General features: G+C 52.5%; 1 protein-coding gene across 2 annotated transcripts; it reads left to right on the top strand.

The window, feature by feature from the left end:
* Positions 1 to 8,075: 8,075 nt before the first annotated feature.
* Positions 8,076 to 17,388, top strand: LOC116839624 (hemoglobin subunit beta-like). Of its 2 annotated transcripts, none has more exons than XM_032805735.2 (4): positions 8,076 to 8,322; positions 15,375 to 15,498; positions 15,626 to 15,848; positions 17,157 to 17,388. In XM_032805735.2, exons 2-4 carry the CDS (start codon positions 15,407 to 15,409, stop codon positions 17,283 to 17,285), a joined length of 444 nt encoding a protein of 147 aa, XP_032661626.1. In that variant the 5' UTR covers positions 8,076 to 8,322; positions 15,375 to 15,406; the 3' UTR covers positions 17,286 to 17,388. The 2 variants fall into 2 exon arrangements, with proteins under 2 accessions (XP_032661626.1, XP_074917974.1); XM_075061873.1 differs by having other exon boundaries at positions 15,356 to 15,498.
* Positions 17,389 to 17,605: the final 217 nt, after the last annotated feature.

Raw genomic sequence — 17,605 nt, 5'->3', positions numbered from 1 at the left:
TGGGAACATTCGGGGGTGTCTGCCCCAGGCAGCTTGCACCTCAGGCTAATTCCAGTCTGAAGGGGTGTTTAAGAAGGTGCCACTAATGCACCTGTCCGAGGGTCCTGTTCCAAAGAGCAGAGGGGCGAGCAAAGAGAGAAGCAGCAGAGGGAGGGAAGGAAGGAAAGAAAACCACAGTGAGAGATTGACCTGCACAGATAAGGGAGTCCTTGCTTATCTGCCAGTGCACTGCTGGGTGTGGGCAGGGGGTTGGCTTAGAGGATGGGTCCCCAGCTGGGGCAGGAACCAGGCAGAGTTTTCACAAGGTGGGAATTAGGGACACAGAACGACCCCAGCAAAGTGGGCAATCAGTCCAGGCAGGCAGCTTTCTCAATGTTCGGCAATTATCGGATTTAGTTGAGGTTGGTCTGGCTTTGAGCAGGGGGTAAGACTAGATACCTCCTGAGGTCCCTTCCAGACCTGAGAGTCTATGATTCTATGATATGGACTGGGGGTGGGGGAGAGCGGCTCTATAGGTGCTCAGATGGGCACTCTGCTGCCTGGTCAGGTAAGGGGCCCGACACAGTGGCTTCATGCCCAGGCCCATATTTCAGAGCCAGCATCCAGCTCGTGATACACATTTTACCCAGCAGCAGCCTGACTCCTCCAGCCTGAGCATTTCTCCTAGAGCCAGAGGGCCAGCGACACCCGACAGTAAAGTCACCAGGAGAGCAGGGGACTCCGTGCACAGAGCACAGTAGCCGAGCTGCTCCCTAGCACAGAAACCCAGGCCTGGCTGCTTGGGCCCGCGGCGCCCTACCAGGAGGCACACGCGGCATTCCCAGCTGCCGTGCGCCGGCGGGGGGATGTGCTGCTGCAGCTGATGAGCACTCAACATGGCTGAGGCGAGGGTGTGTTAAAGTTTTGGGGCCCCCTTGCAGTGGGCTGGGACCCTGTCATACGATACAGCCGCTGCCAGGAGTCCCATGCGGCCCTGAGGGTCTGTGCTGGCAGCTGGGGACAGTGAGGACATGGCAGCTACGTTCCCTTTCCGCGGTTCACACCCCAGGATAGAGGGTGGTGCCGGAGCCACTGGGATGGCTCTTCCCCACCAGACGGTGCCCTCCCAGTTGGCTACGCTTGTGTTATGGCAGCACTTTGCTGGAGGGACAGTGTCACATCATGTGGTTGTTTATTCCTGGGCGGCTAGTGGAACACAGGTGTAAAACACTATTAGTCTATGTGGAGAGTGTCTGTCACTCACTTTGTCCAGGTGCAAATGACAGCGCCAGACAGGAGGGAACCAGGCCTGTCATCATTCTGCTTCAGAGTCAACATTCCAATGAGATCTATAGGGCCAGCCACACCTCCTGGCTCATGTGTGCAAACTGAAATGTGTGCAAAATGCAATGCTTTGATTGTTCGCCTCTCACCTGTCCCCTTACAGGGTAAACTTACTGGCAGTTGAAGCTCGGTCAAGAATACTTTGTTCTTCTCTGGTGCCTTCCATCCACAGATCCCAGCCCCTTGGGGGGCAGCATGGCCTAGTGGCTGGGGCAGTCTGGAGAGCCGGGTTCTGATCTTGGCTCAGCTGCCAACCTGCTGTGGGATCTGGGTCCAGGCCTCTGTGTGCCTCTATTTCCTTTGAACACATTGACAGTAAACCCGTTAGAGCAGGTACCATCTCTCTTTCTCTCTCTCTCTCTCTCTCTCTGTGCTGTGCCCAGCACAACAGGGACCTGCTTAGAGTTGGAAGTCTCCAGGTGTTACTGCACTGGAAAGAACAGTGAATACTACTCCAGATCCCTGTGCCAAACTCAGCCCCTGGTTTGGGGGGCTCAGTTTGACCCCAAACGTCTTGTGATGCGTTGCAGGCACGTCCTGTCCTGGGAGGTTGCAGTTCTTGTGCCGCTAGAGGTGCCCAGACTGATCTGGGAATGCAAGAGCCACCTGTGGAGGGCTCTGAAACACCGCAGGTTTATTGCACATCCAGATTGCTGCCCCTGAAAATACTTTCCTCTGGTCTGCTGAGAGACAGAGCAACAAAGGAATCCTGAAGCCAGCAGCTTCCCGCCCCAGATGGGCACTTGGGAGGAATATTACAGTGCTCTAGCCAGCCTGGGGTCAGTGTGGACCAGTGAATTGGCACTCAGGAGGCCGGACAGCCCTTTGTGAGTCAGAGGACAGGGAGTAGCAGTAAAGAGTGCCGGACAGATTGCTCAGCCTCCTCTGCGCCTCCGTTGTTCTGCCCCCCTACCCTGAAAGATCAGAACTTGGCTTGGTAACACCACATCCAATAATTAAGCAGTACGCAGGGAGGCAGCATTGTCTAGCAGTTAGATCATGTAATGAGCACTGCAAACGTCTGGTGGTCTAGTTGTGTCTCTGTCACAGCCTCTTGCTGGATGACCTTGGGGCAGCCTCAGTTTCCCCATCTGGGGTAATAGGAGTTGCCGTCATGAAAAAGTGCTTAAAAATCTACAGCCAAAATGTGATTCATACGCGCTGAGCTTTGCTAGTGGTATTGATAACCGGTACATCGTACCACCCCCATGCTCATCAATCATGATGGTGTTATTCTAGCTCATTGCTGGTCTGAACAAACACAAAGCATTTCCACGAACACAGAAGCCTCTGACCTGGCCCAGGGCCGGCACAATTCCTCTGTGCTGACTCCACAGGAAGAAAGCACAAGTTACTTGGAGCATTACCAGGTTGCACAATGGGCCAAATTCTGCTCTCTATAAAATGGGGGTAAATCTGGAGCATTGCCATTCAAGTCAGTGGGATTACTCCAGTTTACGCCAGCCTACATGAGAGCAGTTTAGTCCCAAGATTGCAGGATCTTTGAAATTCAACCGCATGCAAAGGCCCAGGGGAAGGTCTGGGCCCCACTTAATTCGGTGAGGGCTTAACATGCCTAGGCCTCGGGCTGGGGTTCGACACCAGGGCCAAGCTCACGCTACGTGAGGATCCCTCCCCAGCTTGTCATAAATCCCAAGGCCAGACGGGACTACTAGTCTGACCCCTCGTATGGCACAGGCCAGAGACCTGCCCCCAAATCGCTTAGAAAAACATCCAGCCTTGATTTAAAAAATTACCAGTGATGGAGAATCTGCCATGACCCTGGTAAATTGTTCTCGTGTTAATTACCCTCCCTGTTAAAAATTTGCACCTTAAAAACTTCCAATCTGAATGTGTCTTATTTCAACTTCCAGGCAGTGGATCGTCTTAGACCTTTCTCTGCTAGACTAAAGAGTCCGTTGTTCAATATTTGCTCCCCACGTGTAGGTACTTGTAGGCTGTAATCAAGTCACCTCTATTTGTTAAGCTAAATAGATTGAGCTCCTTGAGTCTATCACTGTAAAGCAGATTTTGTAAGCCTCTAATCAATCTCCTGGCTCTTCTCTGACCCTTCTCCAGTGTATCAACATCTCTCTTGAGTTATGGACACCAGAACTGGGCACAGGATTCCAGCAGCGGTCGCACAAGTGCTAAACACTCTGGTAAAATAACCTCTCTGCTCCTACTTGAGATTTCCCTGTTTCTGCATCTCAGGCTCACGTTAGCTCTTTTGGCCACAGCATTGCCCTGGGGGATCATGTTCTGCTGATTATGCATCATGACCCTGAAATCTTTTTCAGAGTCCCTGCTTCGCAGGAGAGAGTCTCTCATTATGGTAGCATGACCTGCATGCTTTGTTCCTAGATGTAGACAAGCACATATGTTTATCCAAAAGAAGATCGAGAATACACTTAATCACAGTGTATAAGTATCTTCCAGGGGAGAAAATACCAGATACTAGAGACCTCGTAATCATAGAATCACAGAATATCAGGGTTGGAAGGGACTTCAGGAGGTTCTAATCCCACCTCCTGCTCAAAGCAGGACCAATTCCCAACTAAATCATCCCAGCCAAGGCTTTGTCAAGCCTCCCATTAAAAACTTCTAAGGAAAGAGATTCCACCACCTCCCTAGGCAACCCATTCCAGTGCTACACCATCCTCCTAGTGAAAAAGTTTTTCTTAATATCCAACCTAAACTTCCTGTACTGCAACTTGAGTCCATTATTCCTTGTTCTGTTATCTGCTACCACTGAGAACAATCTAGATCCATCCTCTTTGGAACCCCCTTTCAGGTAGTTGAAAGCAGCTATCAAATCCCCCCTCATTCTTCTCTTCTGCAGACTAAACAAACCCAGTTCCCTCAGCCTCTCCTCATAAGTCATGTGCTCCTGCCCCCTAATCATTTTTGTTATCCTCCGCTGGACTCTTTCCAATTTTTTCACAGCCTTTTTGTAATGTGGGACCCAAAACTGGACACAGTACTCCAGATGAGGCCCCATCAATATTGAATAGAGGGGAATGATCACACCCCTCGATCTGCTAGCAATGCTCCTACTTATACAGCCTAAAATGCCGTTAGCCTTCTTGGCAACAAGGGCACACAGTTAACTCATATCCAGCTTCTTATCCACTATAACCCCTTGGTCCTTTTCTGCAGAGCTGCAGATGTCCTGGAGAAAAACAGAACAAAAGCCAGGGGCTGGAAAGAAAAGCCAGACACATTCACATCAGAAATAAGGCCTAATGTTAAACAGTGAAGGTGACTAGCCATTGAATCGAACCACCCAGGGCAGTGATGGGATGTCCAACTCTTGCTGGCTTCCGATCCATCCTGCAAACCTTTCTGGGGGACCTGCTTTAGTAAGACACAAGCTCTTGGGCTCAATGCAGGAGTAACTGCATGAAAGTTACTGGTGTGTGATATACAGGAAGTCAGACTAGATGGGTTAATTATCCCTTCGGGCTTTAAACTCCATGAAAGCCTTGAATGCCCATAAGTCAGGCCAGGGCAACCCCAAAAGTTCCAAAGGAGGCCAGGGCTTCAGGGTTTCAGTTAGCTCGAGTAAGAGGGCTCAGGAGCAGCCATCTAGATGTAAGGACCATCTGGAAGAGATAAATGAAACAATAACATTTGCCATGTTCATAGACCATAAGCAGCTGTCTAAGTGGCAGTTCTGCAGAAAAGGACCTGGGGATTGCAGTGGATGAGAAGCTGGATATGAGTCAGCAGTGTGGGGTGATTTGATAGCAGCCTTCAACTACCTGAAGGGGTTTCCGAAAAGGATGGAGCTCGGTTGTTCTCAGTGGTACCAGATGACAGAACAAGGAGCAATGGTCTCAAGTTGCAATGGGGGAGGTCTAGGCTGGATATTAGGAAACACTATTTCACTAGGAGGGTGGTGAAGCACTGGAATGGGTTACTTAGGGATCTGGTGGAATCTCCATCCTTAGGAGGTTTTTAAGGTCAGGCTTGACAAAGCCCTGGCTGGGATGATTTAGTTGGTGTTGATCCTGCTTTGATCAGGGAGTTGGACTAGACACCTCCTGAGGCCTCTTCCAACCCTGAGATTCTGTGATTTTGTATTAAGAAATCAAAAGACCGCTTGATGTACAGACACATGATTAAAATCAATTGCTACCCTGCATACGTCCTGGCTTGGGCTAGGGGGATTATACCCTGACCGAGAGCTGGTATAGGGGGAAGGCCGGTGTGGTTAGGGCATAGGACTGTAAGTCTGGAAGTCTGGGTTCTCTTCACAGGTCTGACTTGGGTGAGTAGGCAAGTCAATGCCCCCCTCCATGCATCGATTTCCCCATCTGTGAAATGGGGGTGATTACCCACCTACAACCACAGGGGGGTCCTCGTCTACCCAGGCTCCCTGACCATGGCTGTGAGGTGTGTGGCGGGCGGGTGATGCAGAAGGGGAGAGAAGTCGGCTTGTCAGACCTTGGCTTTGGTTGGTGAGGATGGGACAGTTTCTTTGCTTTCTTGTGAAATTAGGCCAAGATGTTCACCTCATGGGCGGAGAGTGTGTGTGGGGGGGAGTGATGTTCAGACTGTGCTGAGCACCTACCCTCCTTAAGTTAGGCCCCTTTAAGGTTTACCAAACTCGACTCTCTGGAAGTGGAGCGTCTCTAATCACCAGCCACTTCTGCATCCCCTGCTCTTACACTCAATAAATCAATCCATTGATCCATCCGCCATTTGAATAACAGCAGCAGCTGTGGGTGAGCAGCAGTTTCCAGTGGAGCCCGGGGCCTCTCGCTTTGCATGCCCTGGTTCAAATTTCAAATGGCTGAAAAACATTCGGGATGTTATGTGAGAACCATGCCTCAGCAGCTCAGTTTCTGCTGTGTCAGAATTCTGACACAGCAGGAAAAGCAGCAGTTTCCAAGACAGGGCCTTATCTGTGCTGCAGTCACTTTCCTGTTCAGCAGGCTTTATTATCGCCCTGCACCAGCCAGGCAGCCCTCTAACCTGGGTGGTGTGTTTAGGGGGAGGGCATGACTCAGCAGGTCGGCGAGCCAGCGTTTGCATGGTCATGGCACGCTGTACCCACACCCTGCGCTGGGCAGAGTGGCTGGGGAAAGTGCAGCCAGCGTGCCTCCAGCCGAACCTCTTGCAAACAAAGAGCAGGAATAAATAGAATATCCCAGTGCAGAAGGAGGAGTGAGTCGTGGGCATCACTGGAACGGTCCAAACTGAGTCTGCTCAGCCAGAGGCACCAGCTCCAGAGTGACATTCTCCCCTGGTCTCTTTGTCAAAGTCTCAGGACAAGGTGACCATCTGGCTTTATGCAGGATGGAGTCTGTGAGCCAGATTCTGTGCCCAACCTCAGCTTAAGTGGGGACACAGAGATTCGCATAGTGTGGGTTCTAGGGAGAAAGGGGACCCTCTGGGATCTGGCTATTCCCAGCAGTCAGAATGATCCTTTGGGGCCGTGGGCAGCTGGATATAAAAGCGAGCAACCTTCAGGACATTCCCCAGTTTGCCCCAAGATCTAGAGACAACACAGATGGCTAAAATCTCTCATCCATCACAGAATCATAGAATATTAGGGTTGAAAGAGACCTCAGGAGGTATCTAGTCCAACCCCCTGCTCAAAGCAGGATCAACACCAACTAAATCATCCCTGCCAGGGCTTTGTCAAACCAAGCCTTAAAAACCTCTAGGGATGGAGATCCCACCACCTCCCTAGGGATCCCATTCCAGTGCTTCATTACTCTCCTAGTGAAATAGTGTTTCCTAATATCCAACCTAGACCCCCCGCACTGCAACTTGAGACCATTCCTCCTTATTCTGTCATCTGCCACCACTGAGAACAGCCAAGCTCCATCCTTTTATCAAGTCCCCCCTCACTTTTGTCTTCCGCAGACTAAATAACCCCAGTTCCCTCAGCCTCCCCTCTTAAGTCATATGCCCCAGGCCTCTAATCATTTTCGTTGCCCTCTGCTGGACTCTCTCCAATTTGTCCACATCCCTTCTGTAGCAAGGGGACCAAAACTGGACATAATACTCCAGGTGCCAAATAGAGGGGAATGATCATCTCCCTCGATCTGCTGGCAATGCTCCTACTAATACAGCCCAATATGCTGGCAACAAGGGTGCACTGCTGACTCATATCCAGCTTCTCGTCCACTGTAATCCCCAGTTCCTTTTCTGCAGAAATGCTGCTTAGCCAGTTGGTCCCCAGTCTGTATCGGACCTTCTGCAGGTGCAGCTTAGCCCATCCAGGGGATCTAGCCCCAGAGGTTATGAGGATTTCATCTGAAGGCCTCCACCCGGAGTTCAGAAAACCGGAGAGTTGGACAAGGATATTCCGAATGCTCTCAGGATGAGACCCTGAGACTCCCAGTTGGTGTGACGTGACTTTCAAGGCCAGACACCACTGTCAAACGCCTGTTCCGTGGATTGCGGAGTTTCCTTAATCAGTAAGGGCTTCCTTCTGCAAGGAAGCTGTATTCAGGAGCAGATTAAACAAAGAGACCATAGCAGATACAATCCAATTAGCAATGAACCAGGGTCACACAGGCAAGGAATCGGGTTTACCCTTTGCCTTCTGAGAAACTCCAAACACAAAAGCCCAGATCCGGCCTTTCAAAGCATTGATGGAAATTGGGTCAGTGCAGTTAATGTTTGTGTTTAGAGATTAGGAGGAAAAGCCAGTTCTCATTTTCACTGGTGCTGATCCAGAGTAACTCCACTGCTCTCTCTTGATGTTACTCTGGATTGACAGAGTGTCAATGACAGCTGCTTTGGACCCGATCTCCAAGAGGGCATCGGTAGCAGTTATACCTAGCCACGTAGGAATCACCAAACCGGGTGAGACCAGGGGTCCTTTTATCCCACACCCTGTTTCTGACCAGTGCCAGCGCCAGCTGCTCCAGAGCAGTAGCCAACAGTCCTGCAGTAGGGAATTATGGGCTGGCTGCCTGAAAAGGAAATGATTCCTGACCCCCAGGGGTGAGAGGTGGACTGGTGCCCTGAAGCATGAAGGTATGTGGCCTAGATTCACAGAGGTACTTACATGTTGCAATGCTGAGTGTTGTGGCACTCAATCATATTGTGCCCCTTGTTAGGTGCCCAGGATCCCAGAAACCAACTCCAAAACCCTCCCCAGACTCAGCACCGCAGCTTCCCCAGCCCCCAGGAGAGAACCCCTCCCACTGGTGGACACAGCCCAGCCTGCTGTGGGGAAAAGTGATTTTAACGAGCAAAGGGTAGCTCATGGTAGGGCTGAAGGACACTGCTCAGAAAAAGATTTAAGCTCCTGGTTCATGGGAAAGTGCCCAGAGCAGGCAGCCCGCAATTATGGGGCACTGCTCAGTGCCTGGGAGCTCTGCATCCAACAAAGGGTGCTAGACTCTCCCACAGGGAAGTTGGGCTGGGATTCAGTCTGCCTTCTCCATCATGTGCCTCTGGTGAGCCTGTGCAAAGTGAGTGCCAAATCCCAGAGCCATGGTGCTCACTTACATCATGGCCCCTTTATGCTGCTCTGCCTTTAGGGTCCCTAACGTGGACATGTCTGGACATCACCAGTGAAAAGGGACCTCAGGGTAAATGGGCCTCAGACCCAGTCCTTCTCATCTGGTAATGTCGTACCCTCACCTTGCACTGGTGTCAGTGGTGCAAGGCCATAGTGAACGAGCCCCTTCGAGCCTACCTGTCTAGCCTTGTCCATCTGCCCCCACAGGGATCACCTAGTCTAAGCCCCTGCCAAGATGCAGGACTTGCTGTGTCTGAAGAATCCAGTGACCAGGGAAATAACAGGGGCCCCTTTACCCCTGTGCCACCCCATATCTAGACCTGAGTAATGCAGCTGGAATCAAGGGAGTAGGACCCCCGGGAAATAAACCCAGCCCGCAGTGAGTAGCCTGTCTGCAGGCGAAGCTGAGCTCTGCTGGCTTGTGAAGCCCCCGAGCAAACAAACAGGCCGGGCCATGGGGTATCTCCGAGGGCTGTCGTGCATCTTGTCCCGGCACCTTTATCGAAGCAGCCAGTTAGGGCGGAATGGGATTCGCACTTTCTGGGCGTGTGGCCCTGCCGCGCTGCTCTGGGGAGATAGGGAGGCAGCCAGGAGAACGTGCACCCCGCGGCCAAGACTTCAGGGCGTGTTCCAGGGCTCTTTGCAGCTGATAGTTTGTCTGTGTTGCTAAAGTCAGGCTGAAAGGAGGCTGCTTTGCTGTATGCCACAGACATGGCAATGACAAAGGGGTCAGGAGGGCTATGGGGCAAGTTGCACCAGCTGAGAATCTGGCCCGACATAGCTGCACTGTGCTGAAAAGAAGAAGCCTCTCCTCAGACATGTTAGAGAAGGAAAATTCTTTCGGGGTTCCAAGCATTTTGTCATCATAGAATCATCGAATCATCGAATATTAGGGCTGGAAGAGACCTCAGGAGGTACCTAGTCCAACCCCCTGCTCAAAGCAGAACCAACCCCAACTAAATCATCCTAGACAGGGCTTTGCCAAGCCTGACCTTAAAAATCTCTAAGGAGGGAGTTTTCACCACCTCCCTAGGTAACCCATTCCAGTGCTTCACCACCCTCCTAGTGAAATGATGTTTCCTAATAGCCAACCTAGACCTCCCCCACTGCAACTTGAGACCATTGCTCCTTGTTCTGTCATCTGTCACCACGGAGAACAGACGAGCTCCATCCCCCCTCATTCTTCTCTTCGGCAGAACAAACAAGCCCAGTTCCCTCAGCCTCTCCTCATAAGTCATGTGCCCCAGACCCTGATCATTTTTGTTGCCCTCCGCTGGACTCTCTCCAATTTGTCCACATCCCTTTTGTAGTGGGAGGACCAAAACTGGACACAGTACTCGAGGTGTGGCCTCACCAATGCCAAATAGAGGGGAATGATCACATCTCTCGATCTGCTGGCAATGCTCCTAGTAATACAACCCAATATGCCATTAACCTTCTTGGCAATGCGAGCACGCTGCTGACTCACATCCAGCTTCTTGTCCACTGTAATCCCCGGGTCTTTTTCTGCACAACTGCTTCTTAGCCAGTTGGTCCCCAGGACAAGTCAGAGCTTGGCCTGAGCTAGTTTTAGTAGATTTCCAGGCACCAAAAAAAACAACAACAGTTCGGTGGACAATTAATTATGCTGTTTCTCAGCCCAAAGATGAGATCACTGGTGGAATCCCACAGGCCTGTGCCCCTACTTGTACCTTGTCTCATCATTCACGCTTGTGCAGAGTGCAAAACGCTGTCCTAGCTGAAGAGTAAAGGCTTTCTACACCCTTTGCACAGGTGGAAACGCCGACGCAAGGTGCCAGGCAGGCGGAAATCAGCCCCATAGGTAACACAAAACTGGGTTCATTTATTAAACCCAAAACCTGCCCCCAAGAGTAAGTCCAGGTCTTTATTTAAACTTGCCGAGGGATCAATTCTCAGCCTAGTCAGGTGTTTGACGCGGTTAAGGGAATTTAGGTTAGGTCTGAGCACAGCCTGGGGAGCCCCTGTGGCCCAGAAATTCACAGATGTGGTCAAGTCAGAGCTTCTCGTGCGGCCCCCGGGTTCATAGTCAGTGGGAGCTGTGGGTGAAAATCAAGCCATGTGTTTAGGTGCCTGAATAGGGGCTCAGGCCACAGTTGTCCAAGTTGGGTGCCTGTGTTAGGCACCTAAATAGAAGCAACCCAGGGCTTCTGTTGCCTTCAGTGGTAGGTAGGAGGGTGCAGGATGGGGCCTGCGCATTGCTCATCTGAGGATTCATTGTCCTCTGATCGGCCCATTGGTTATTAACATGTAGCGCAGAGGACAGTGGCGGTTTCATAGCTCTGGTATCCCCTGGGGTGAAAACAGCCAAGCAAACGTCTCTGACCGTGGGATTAGTAAAGTCCTCAGGACTCTCTGGGCTTCAGTGACAGCACGGGGCTGGCCTGGCGCTTTGAAGAACAAGGAAAAAGCATCACTTGACAAGTCAGACTTTGTGCTGAAAGAATGTCGCTCCCGTGCCGTGCATCGGTACCGACAACTGTGGGCTGTATTCTGCTCTCACTGCCTGCAGAGGGCTGGGACTGAGAGTTACATTGAGTCCCGTGTGTTCTGAACTTTAACTGCAAACTTTATACTTCCTCCTGCCTTATTGCTGAGCAATAAATACGGTGTGAGCAGCCGAGTGGAGAGAGCAGCGGCTTGGGGCAATGGCTGAGAATGAAACCTCTCTGCACACTTGCTGTAAGGCAGAGCCAGTTCTGCTCCAACTCTGCCACAGGACTTTCACTTTTCTATCTGTCCCGCTTCCCTGTAATCCCCCCCTCCCAACAATATAAACTGCACCCTGAACAATGCCTCTTCTTTGTAATGGCACAAGTTAGTAACTAAAAAGAAAACGCCTTGGCAGTAGAGAATTAATTGAAATTGTAATTGTTCTGTGTTGCCTGTTGCTTCATTTTGTACTGGACTGGTGAGAGACCACCAGCAGACTCCATTGCACACATTTTGCAGGGCTCTGCTATGAAGCCAGGGCGAGCTATAGCTGAGTCCTGGAACAGCTACATGCAGATGTAACACAGACAGACCCTGGTCGTTGGCAGGTGGGATTGAACCCAGGACCTCTGGAGCTTAGTGCATGAGCCTCTACAACATGAGCTAAAAGCCACCTGATTGTTAGCTAAGGCAGTGGAGCACACTCATTAATCTCTCTCTCGTGGTCTCGGTGCCGCTGGCTGGGCAGAACACCACACCCAGAGGTGTGTGGGTCACGCAGAGTGTGTAGACGGCTAGCACTTCCAGTCGTGTTGGTTAACTCGGATTAACTGGCAGCTGAATGAGAACAGGACATGAGCGCTGGTCTAGACAAAGCCACAGAGCCCTGGCAGTGAGAGTGGACAGAAGATTTGATGTGAGTCTACTCTGGCTATATACACAGAGCTATACATGCCTGTGACATGACCGGTTGGTTCCCCCCTGCATTATCCCAGCTTTACCAGTGTCACTCAGTTAAGAGGTTAAGGAGCCCGTAGAGGGACAGAGGCCTTATGTAGCTATGGAGGTAGAGCCAGGTCTCCGCATACAGGTGAATTTCCTCCAGAGACAGCCATGAACAAGCTACAATCAGCCCGGCTCTAGGCACTCTTGGAAGGAGATTGTCAGCGAGGCTGCACATGTATCGCGGAGCCAAGCAGCTGGACCCTGCAGGTGCCCCCTGCTCCCATCTCTACCGGGCACCCAGCAACTCACAGGGGCCTCGATTCAGGAAAGCACTTAAGTGTGTTTTTATCTTCCAGCATGTGCCTTCCTCCACCAGGGCCAGCACGGGGCCCAGTCAGGCCATCCTGCAGACATGGCTAATGGTGGTAGCCACAGGCTGGGAGCATTAGGGGTGGGGAGAAATGTGTGTGTGTAGGTCCCTGGTGCTTGTGCAGTTCTCTCCCCAGCCCTGTTTGCCCAGGTCCCCTCCGGGATGTCACCTGGCTCATGAGACGGGGAGGGGAGGAATGGTCACGTTACCACCCCAGCAATATAGAACAGAGCCTTACTGAGCAACTGGAGGATGTTACAGCTGCCCCTCATCCTTCCCTTCCCCCTCATGCCCCTCGCTTGTTGCATCTTAAGAGCATAAGAGCTGCCACGCTGAGTCAGACCAGGGTCCATCTAGCTCAGAAGCCTGTCTCCAATGGTGGCCCGTACCAGGGTGTCAGGGGAACGTACCGAGCAGGATGATCATGGACCGATCTGCCCCTTCTCCCTTTCCCGGCTTCCAGCGGTCAGCTAAGACCTCCCTGAGCCAGCCAAGTTCTTGTCTGACCACGGTTTGAATGCTGAATAGAGTCCCCATTCCCAGAACTGAACCAGACCCCTCCTGGAACGAAACTTGGGCTCTGCGGCTCAGGCTCTGTGCACGACAGGACAGGAGCCGTGCCTTTGCCTGACGTTTTGAGAGCACTGCAGAGGTTCACTGCGACAGTAATAAGAGCAATTATTATGGTTGCTAATCTCCTTTGTGTGTGTATGAGAGAAGCAAAAGCCAGGGAGCAGAAACGGCATTTCTGCCCTGATTCGAACCTCAACGCCCCTCTGTCTCCCTCACCTCATATCCCTCCTAGAACTTTTGAACCCAAAGACAGGAGAAAACACTGTTACCTGGCAGCTTTTAACATTCAGCTTGGGGGGGGGGGGCAATATGAAGCCCTTTAAAGTGCTATTATAGCTCGAATTCAGGTTAGGAAAATGTCTAATAAACGATAGATTCAAATGTCTGGGCTGATCTTTGATTTCAGTGGGAACTGGCAGCAATCACAGGATGCTAGAAATAACAAATGGAAACCCCCGGTCATGCTGTCTGGTCCCTGTGGCGAGCCAAGGGTGGGCCCTCACCGTGCATTGCCCAGGGTGTTGTCTGCGTTCTTTTAGAGGGTGTGGGGTGAGGGGGGGTGCATGTCCGGGGTTGTGCTGAGAAGGGCCTATATATGATTTAACTCTCTGTCTCCCAGGTCTTATATAAAAAACATAGTCCTCTGAAGCCTGCAGGCCCATTTAGAGGGTTAAGAGTGTGTGTACCTCAGAGCTGCAAAACTCCAGCAAGCTCTGGCCAGTGGTTTGGTAGATTTATCTGCAGTGTGCAGCCGCGGCTCCTAGCGAGTTATCAGCCCAATGGGACAGGGCTGAGCTGTTCTCTGAAAGGGGCCTCTTGAGTCAGCTCATGGGGCCTAAATAAAATGGAGGGGTCCCTGTGCCAGCCTGTTCATTAGGAATGTAAGTCAGACACCAGGTAAAACAAGCCAGGGGCTCAGCTGGTTCCAGACTCAGCAGCTCTGCTGAGCTCAGTGGAGCTAGGTCAATTTGTGCCAGAGGAGGGTCTGGGCCAGTGTTTTTAAATGTAGTCCCCAAAATACCTCTATGAAGAGCCAGATCCTGAGGTCTTCACTGGGCACCATATTCTGCACTCATTGACTCTGGGAAAAAGCCAGAGAAACACCACAAACACCCTGGGAATCAGTCTGGCAGCAGAAGGGCACCTGAAATTTTCACTCTCCCCTAAAAATACATTGAACCACTCAAAATCATGGGCCTGACCCTCTCCTCCCCTGGACCGTCACTTGCACCTTTGTCCCATGGGTGCAAAACGTGATCACACTGGTCTGTCTGGATTTTGTACCCCGTTCTCACTACACACGGTGTAAGGGAATGGAGACCCCAGCCCTGTATTGGAAACTGTGTCAATGGGCCAGATCCTCTGCTGGTGTGAACGGGCGCTTCGCCATCGACCTCACTAGCACCCATTGACCCTGCAGGGGAGCCGACACCAGGCCTTTGTCTCCGCCAGAGGGTCAGGGCCAGTCACATGTGTGCGCTGCTAGTATGGCACACAATCAACTCCGTAAAAGCAACAGAGAGTCCTGTAGCACCTTATAGACTAACAGACGTATTGGAGCATGAAGTGAGTATTCACCCACGAAAGCTCATGCTCCAATACGTCTGTTAGTCTATAAGGTGCCACAGGACTCTTTGCTGCTTTTACAGATGCAGACTAACACGGCTACCCCTCTGATAATCAACCCTGTGAAACCTGCTCAAGGGGCAAGCGCATCCCTTAGCCAACCCCCTGCCAGCAGCATCCCATGTACAATATGCACCTGCAGACCCTCCACAGGATCAGTGCTGGCCCCCTGGGATTCCCCCTAATGCACCTAGGGCCAGATCCTTCACTGGGCCCTTTTGAGTGGCACTTCAGGGATGTGGGGGGTTTGGGTTGCCCTTCTGGGCAGCGGCAACTTTGCCCCCAATTTACAGGTCCTGTCTGGCACCGTCTGCAGGGGTCAATATCCCCCTGGGGACAGGGCCCAAGAGTGGGGGTGGGCGTGCGTGCTGAAGGCAGGAGAGTCACACAGGTTGAATTTAGTATGTCCATTGAGCCAGCCCTGGGACCCAGACTCAGCAGATCCCCCCCTGCACACAGAGTGGCCTCTCCGCAGGCAGCGCAGACCCCACCCCAGGGCTGACCAATGACCATGTCCACAGAGAGGGGGAGGAGCAGAGGCTGGAGGATAAAGGCCCCGCTGGGGGTCTGCTGCTCAGCTACAGGTTTCTCCTTCAGCTGCATCTGCAAAGGACCCCTCGCTCCTCACCATGGTGCACTGGACAGCCGAAGAGAAGCAGTTCATTACCAGCCTGTGGGGCAATGTCAACGTGTTTGAATGTGGTGGCGAAGCCCTGGCCAGGTAGGCCGAGCCCCACGGCATCTGCCCCACTGTCCCCTCCCTTCCCCCAGGCTGGCAAACCTGCTGCTTTTGCAGGGAGGCTGCAGTAACCCTGTGTCTGTCTCTGCTCCTGTCTCCCTCTCTCTAGGCTGCTGATCGTCTACCCCTGGACCCAGAGGTTTTTCTCTGCCTTTGGGAACCTCTCCAGCCCCACCGCCATTATGGGCAACCCCAAGGTGCGTGCCCACGGCAAGAAGGTGCTGACCTCCTTTGGGGACGCTGTGAAGAACCTGGACAACATCAAGGCCACGTACGCCAAGCTGAGCGAGCTGCACTGCAACAAGCTGCATGTGGATCCCGAGAACTTCCGGGTGAGTCGGGCTCTAGGTCCCCCTCTTCGATCCCCCAGGATAGGGCAGAGCTGAGTGGGGTTCTCCCTTTGGGGCATGGAGGAGGCCACCAGTGAGCAAACTCCCAAAGGGGCACTGGGCCATGGGTGAGAGAGAGAAAGTGACACTGTATGATCCAGTACAAGGTGCCAGCCCTGGGGAACAGGCTCTGGGGAGATTCTGAAGATGGCAGGATCCAGTAATGCAGGTGGAAATCTGCTGAGACCGCCTGGGCCCAGGATCCAGTGTCAGGAGGGATGCAGAGAGGGGGTGGCATGCCCTGAACGGGGGAGGGGGGCGTGATATGGGTTTGGTCCAAGGGAAGTGAGCGGGAGGCTAGGGGGAGGGAGCTGTGGGGAGAAAGGTACCCTTGGGCGGACCAGCCCCTTTGGTGGGTGCTAAGTGGGATGTCCAGGAAGTGAAAGTGCTGCTCCCCCATGATGATCCCAGCCCCACAGCGCTGTGTGCACAACCCCTCTTCCCACCCCTTTGGGTAGAGAGCTGATGGGAGGGAGGAGGGAAGGTGCTAAGGGCCAGCGAGAGGAAACCACGGGGCAGGCCAGGAGCGAAGCTAAAGAGGCGCTAGAGAGGGGAGATCACCGGGGTGGCATTAGAAATGTGGAAAGATGCCAGCGACAGACGGATACAGCATAGAGGGCAGGGGGTGGCGGGCTCAGCGTAGCAACAGCAGCCGGAGGGAGGTGGTAGGAGCAAGGAAAAGGATGGCAAGGAGTGGGGGCCAGAAGAGGGGAAGGGTTTGTGGGAGAGGAAAGGAGTCCGAGCCAGGGAGGAGAGAGCTGGTCAGAGTGACATTCCCTGCTGCAGGGCACACCCCGTAGGTCCCACTCAAGCCCTATTGTGAGGATTTAAGTAGCATATAGGCCTTTTGCTGGCCTAGCCCTGCACTCAGGGGTTTGGGGGGCCGGGAGGGGGGTCACCCCACAGGAATAAAGGAGAAGATGTGAGGAGTTAAGATCAGAAAGACACAGAAGGGAGAGAGCAGGAGCTGGGGGAGGCAAAGAGAGCAGAACACATGGATGAAACAAGTTCTGGGCTGGGGAGAAAGTTTTCTGGCAGTGCCAATGCAGATAAAATCTCAGAGCCTGAAACTCCATCATCCATTCATCAATCCATCACCCTTTCTCCCTCTCTAGCCCTCCACCATGTATCTCCCTATATCTCTCCCTGACCGCCATGGTCGCTGAGCAGCAGCCCTTAGCGGCTAGAGAGACGTGGAGGGGTTTAGAACCCCACTGACCAGAGCGGGATTTTCCTCCTTCTTCCCTGCAGCTCCTGGGTGACATCCTCATCATCGTCTTGGCCACCCACTTTGGGAGGGAGTTCACCCCTGCCTGCCAGGCTGCCTGGCAGAAGCTGGTGCTCGTGGTGGCCCACGCGCTCTCATCCAAGTACCGCTGAGCTCTTGGCAGGGACTCTGCTCTGTTCCAGGCGCACCCATGTGCGTGGAAATGCCCTTTGGGTACCAGTGGCTGTAACAGTCAAATAAAACCCGTCCACTGCAGTTGCTTATGGTCCGTGTGTCTGTGCTCATGGTGTGGGATCCTGGGGGACGGGGACTGGGAGATTTTATAAATGGGAAAGAGTTTAGCTCAGTTGCTGGTTTGTCTTTCTTGTTCTCTAAAGAGTGCTGCTTCTGGCATTTCCTGGCATTCCAGCTATTACGTTGTCATACCAGAAACCTCTGAACTGGCTGTAAAATGGAGTTGTCTCTCTCTGGA

This window comes from Chelonoidis abingdonii, chromosome 1 (assembly GCF_003597395.2).
Source record: "Chelonoidis abingdonii isolate Lonesome George chromosome 1, CheloAbing_2.0, whole genome shotgun sequence".
In the NCBI taxonomy this organism is placed as follows: domain Eukaryota; kingdom Metazoa; phylum Chordata; order Testudines; family Testudinidae; genus Chelonoidis; species Chelonoidis abingdonii.
This window is presented reverse-complemented; position numbering and strand designations above follow the sequence as displayed.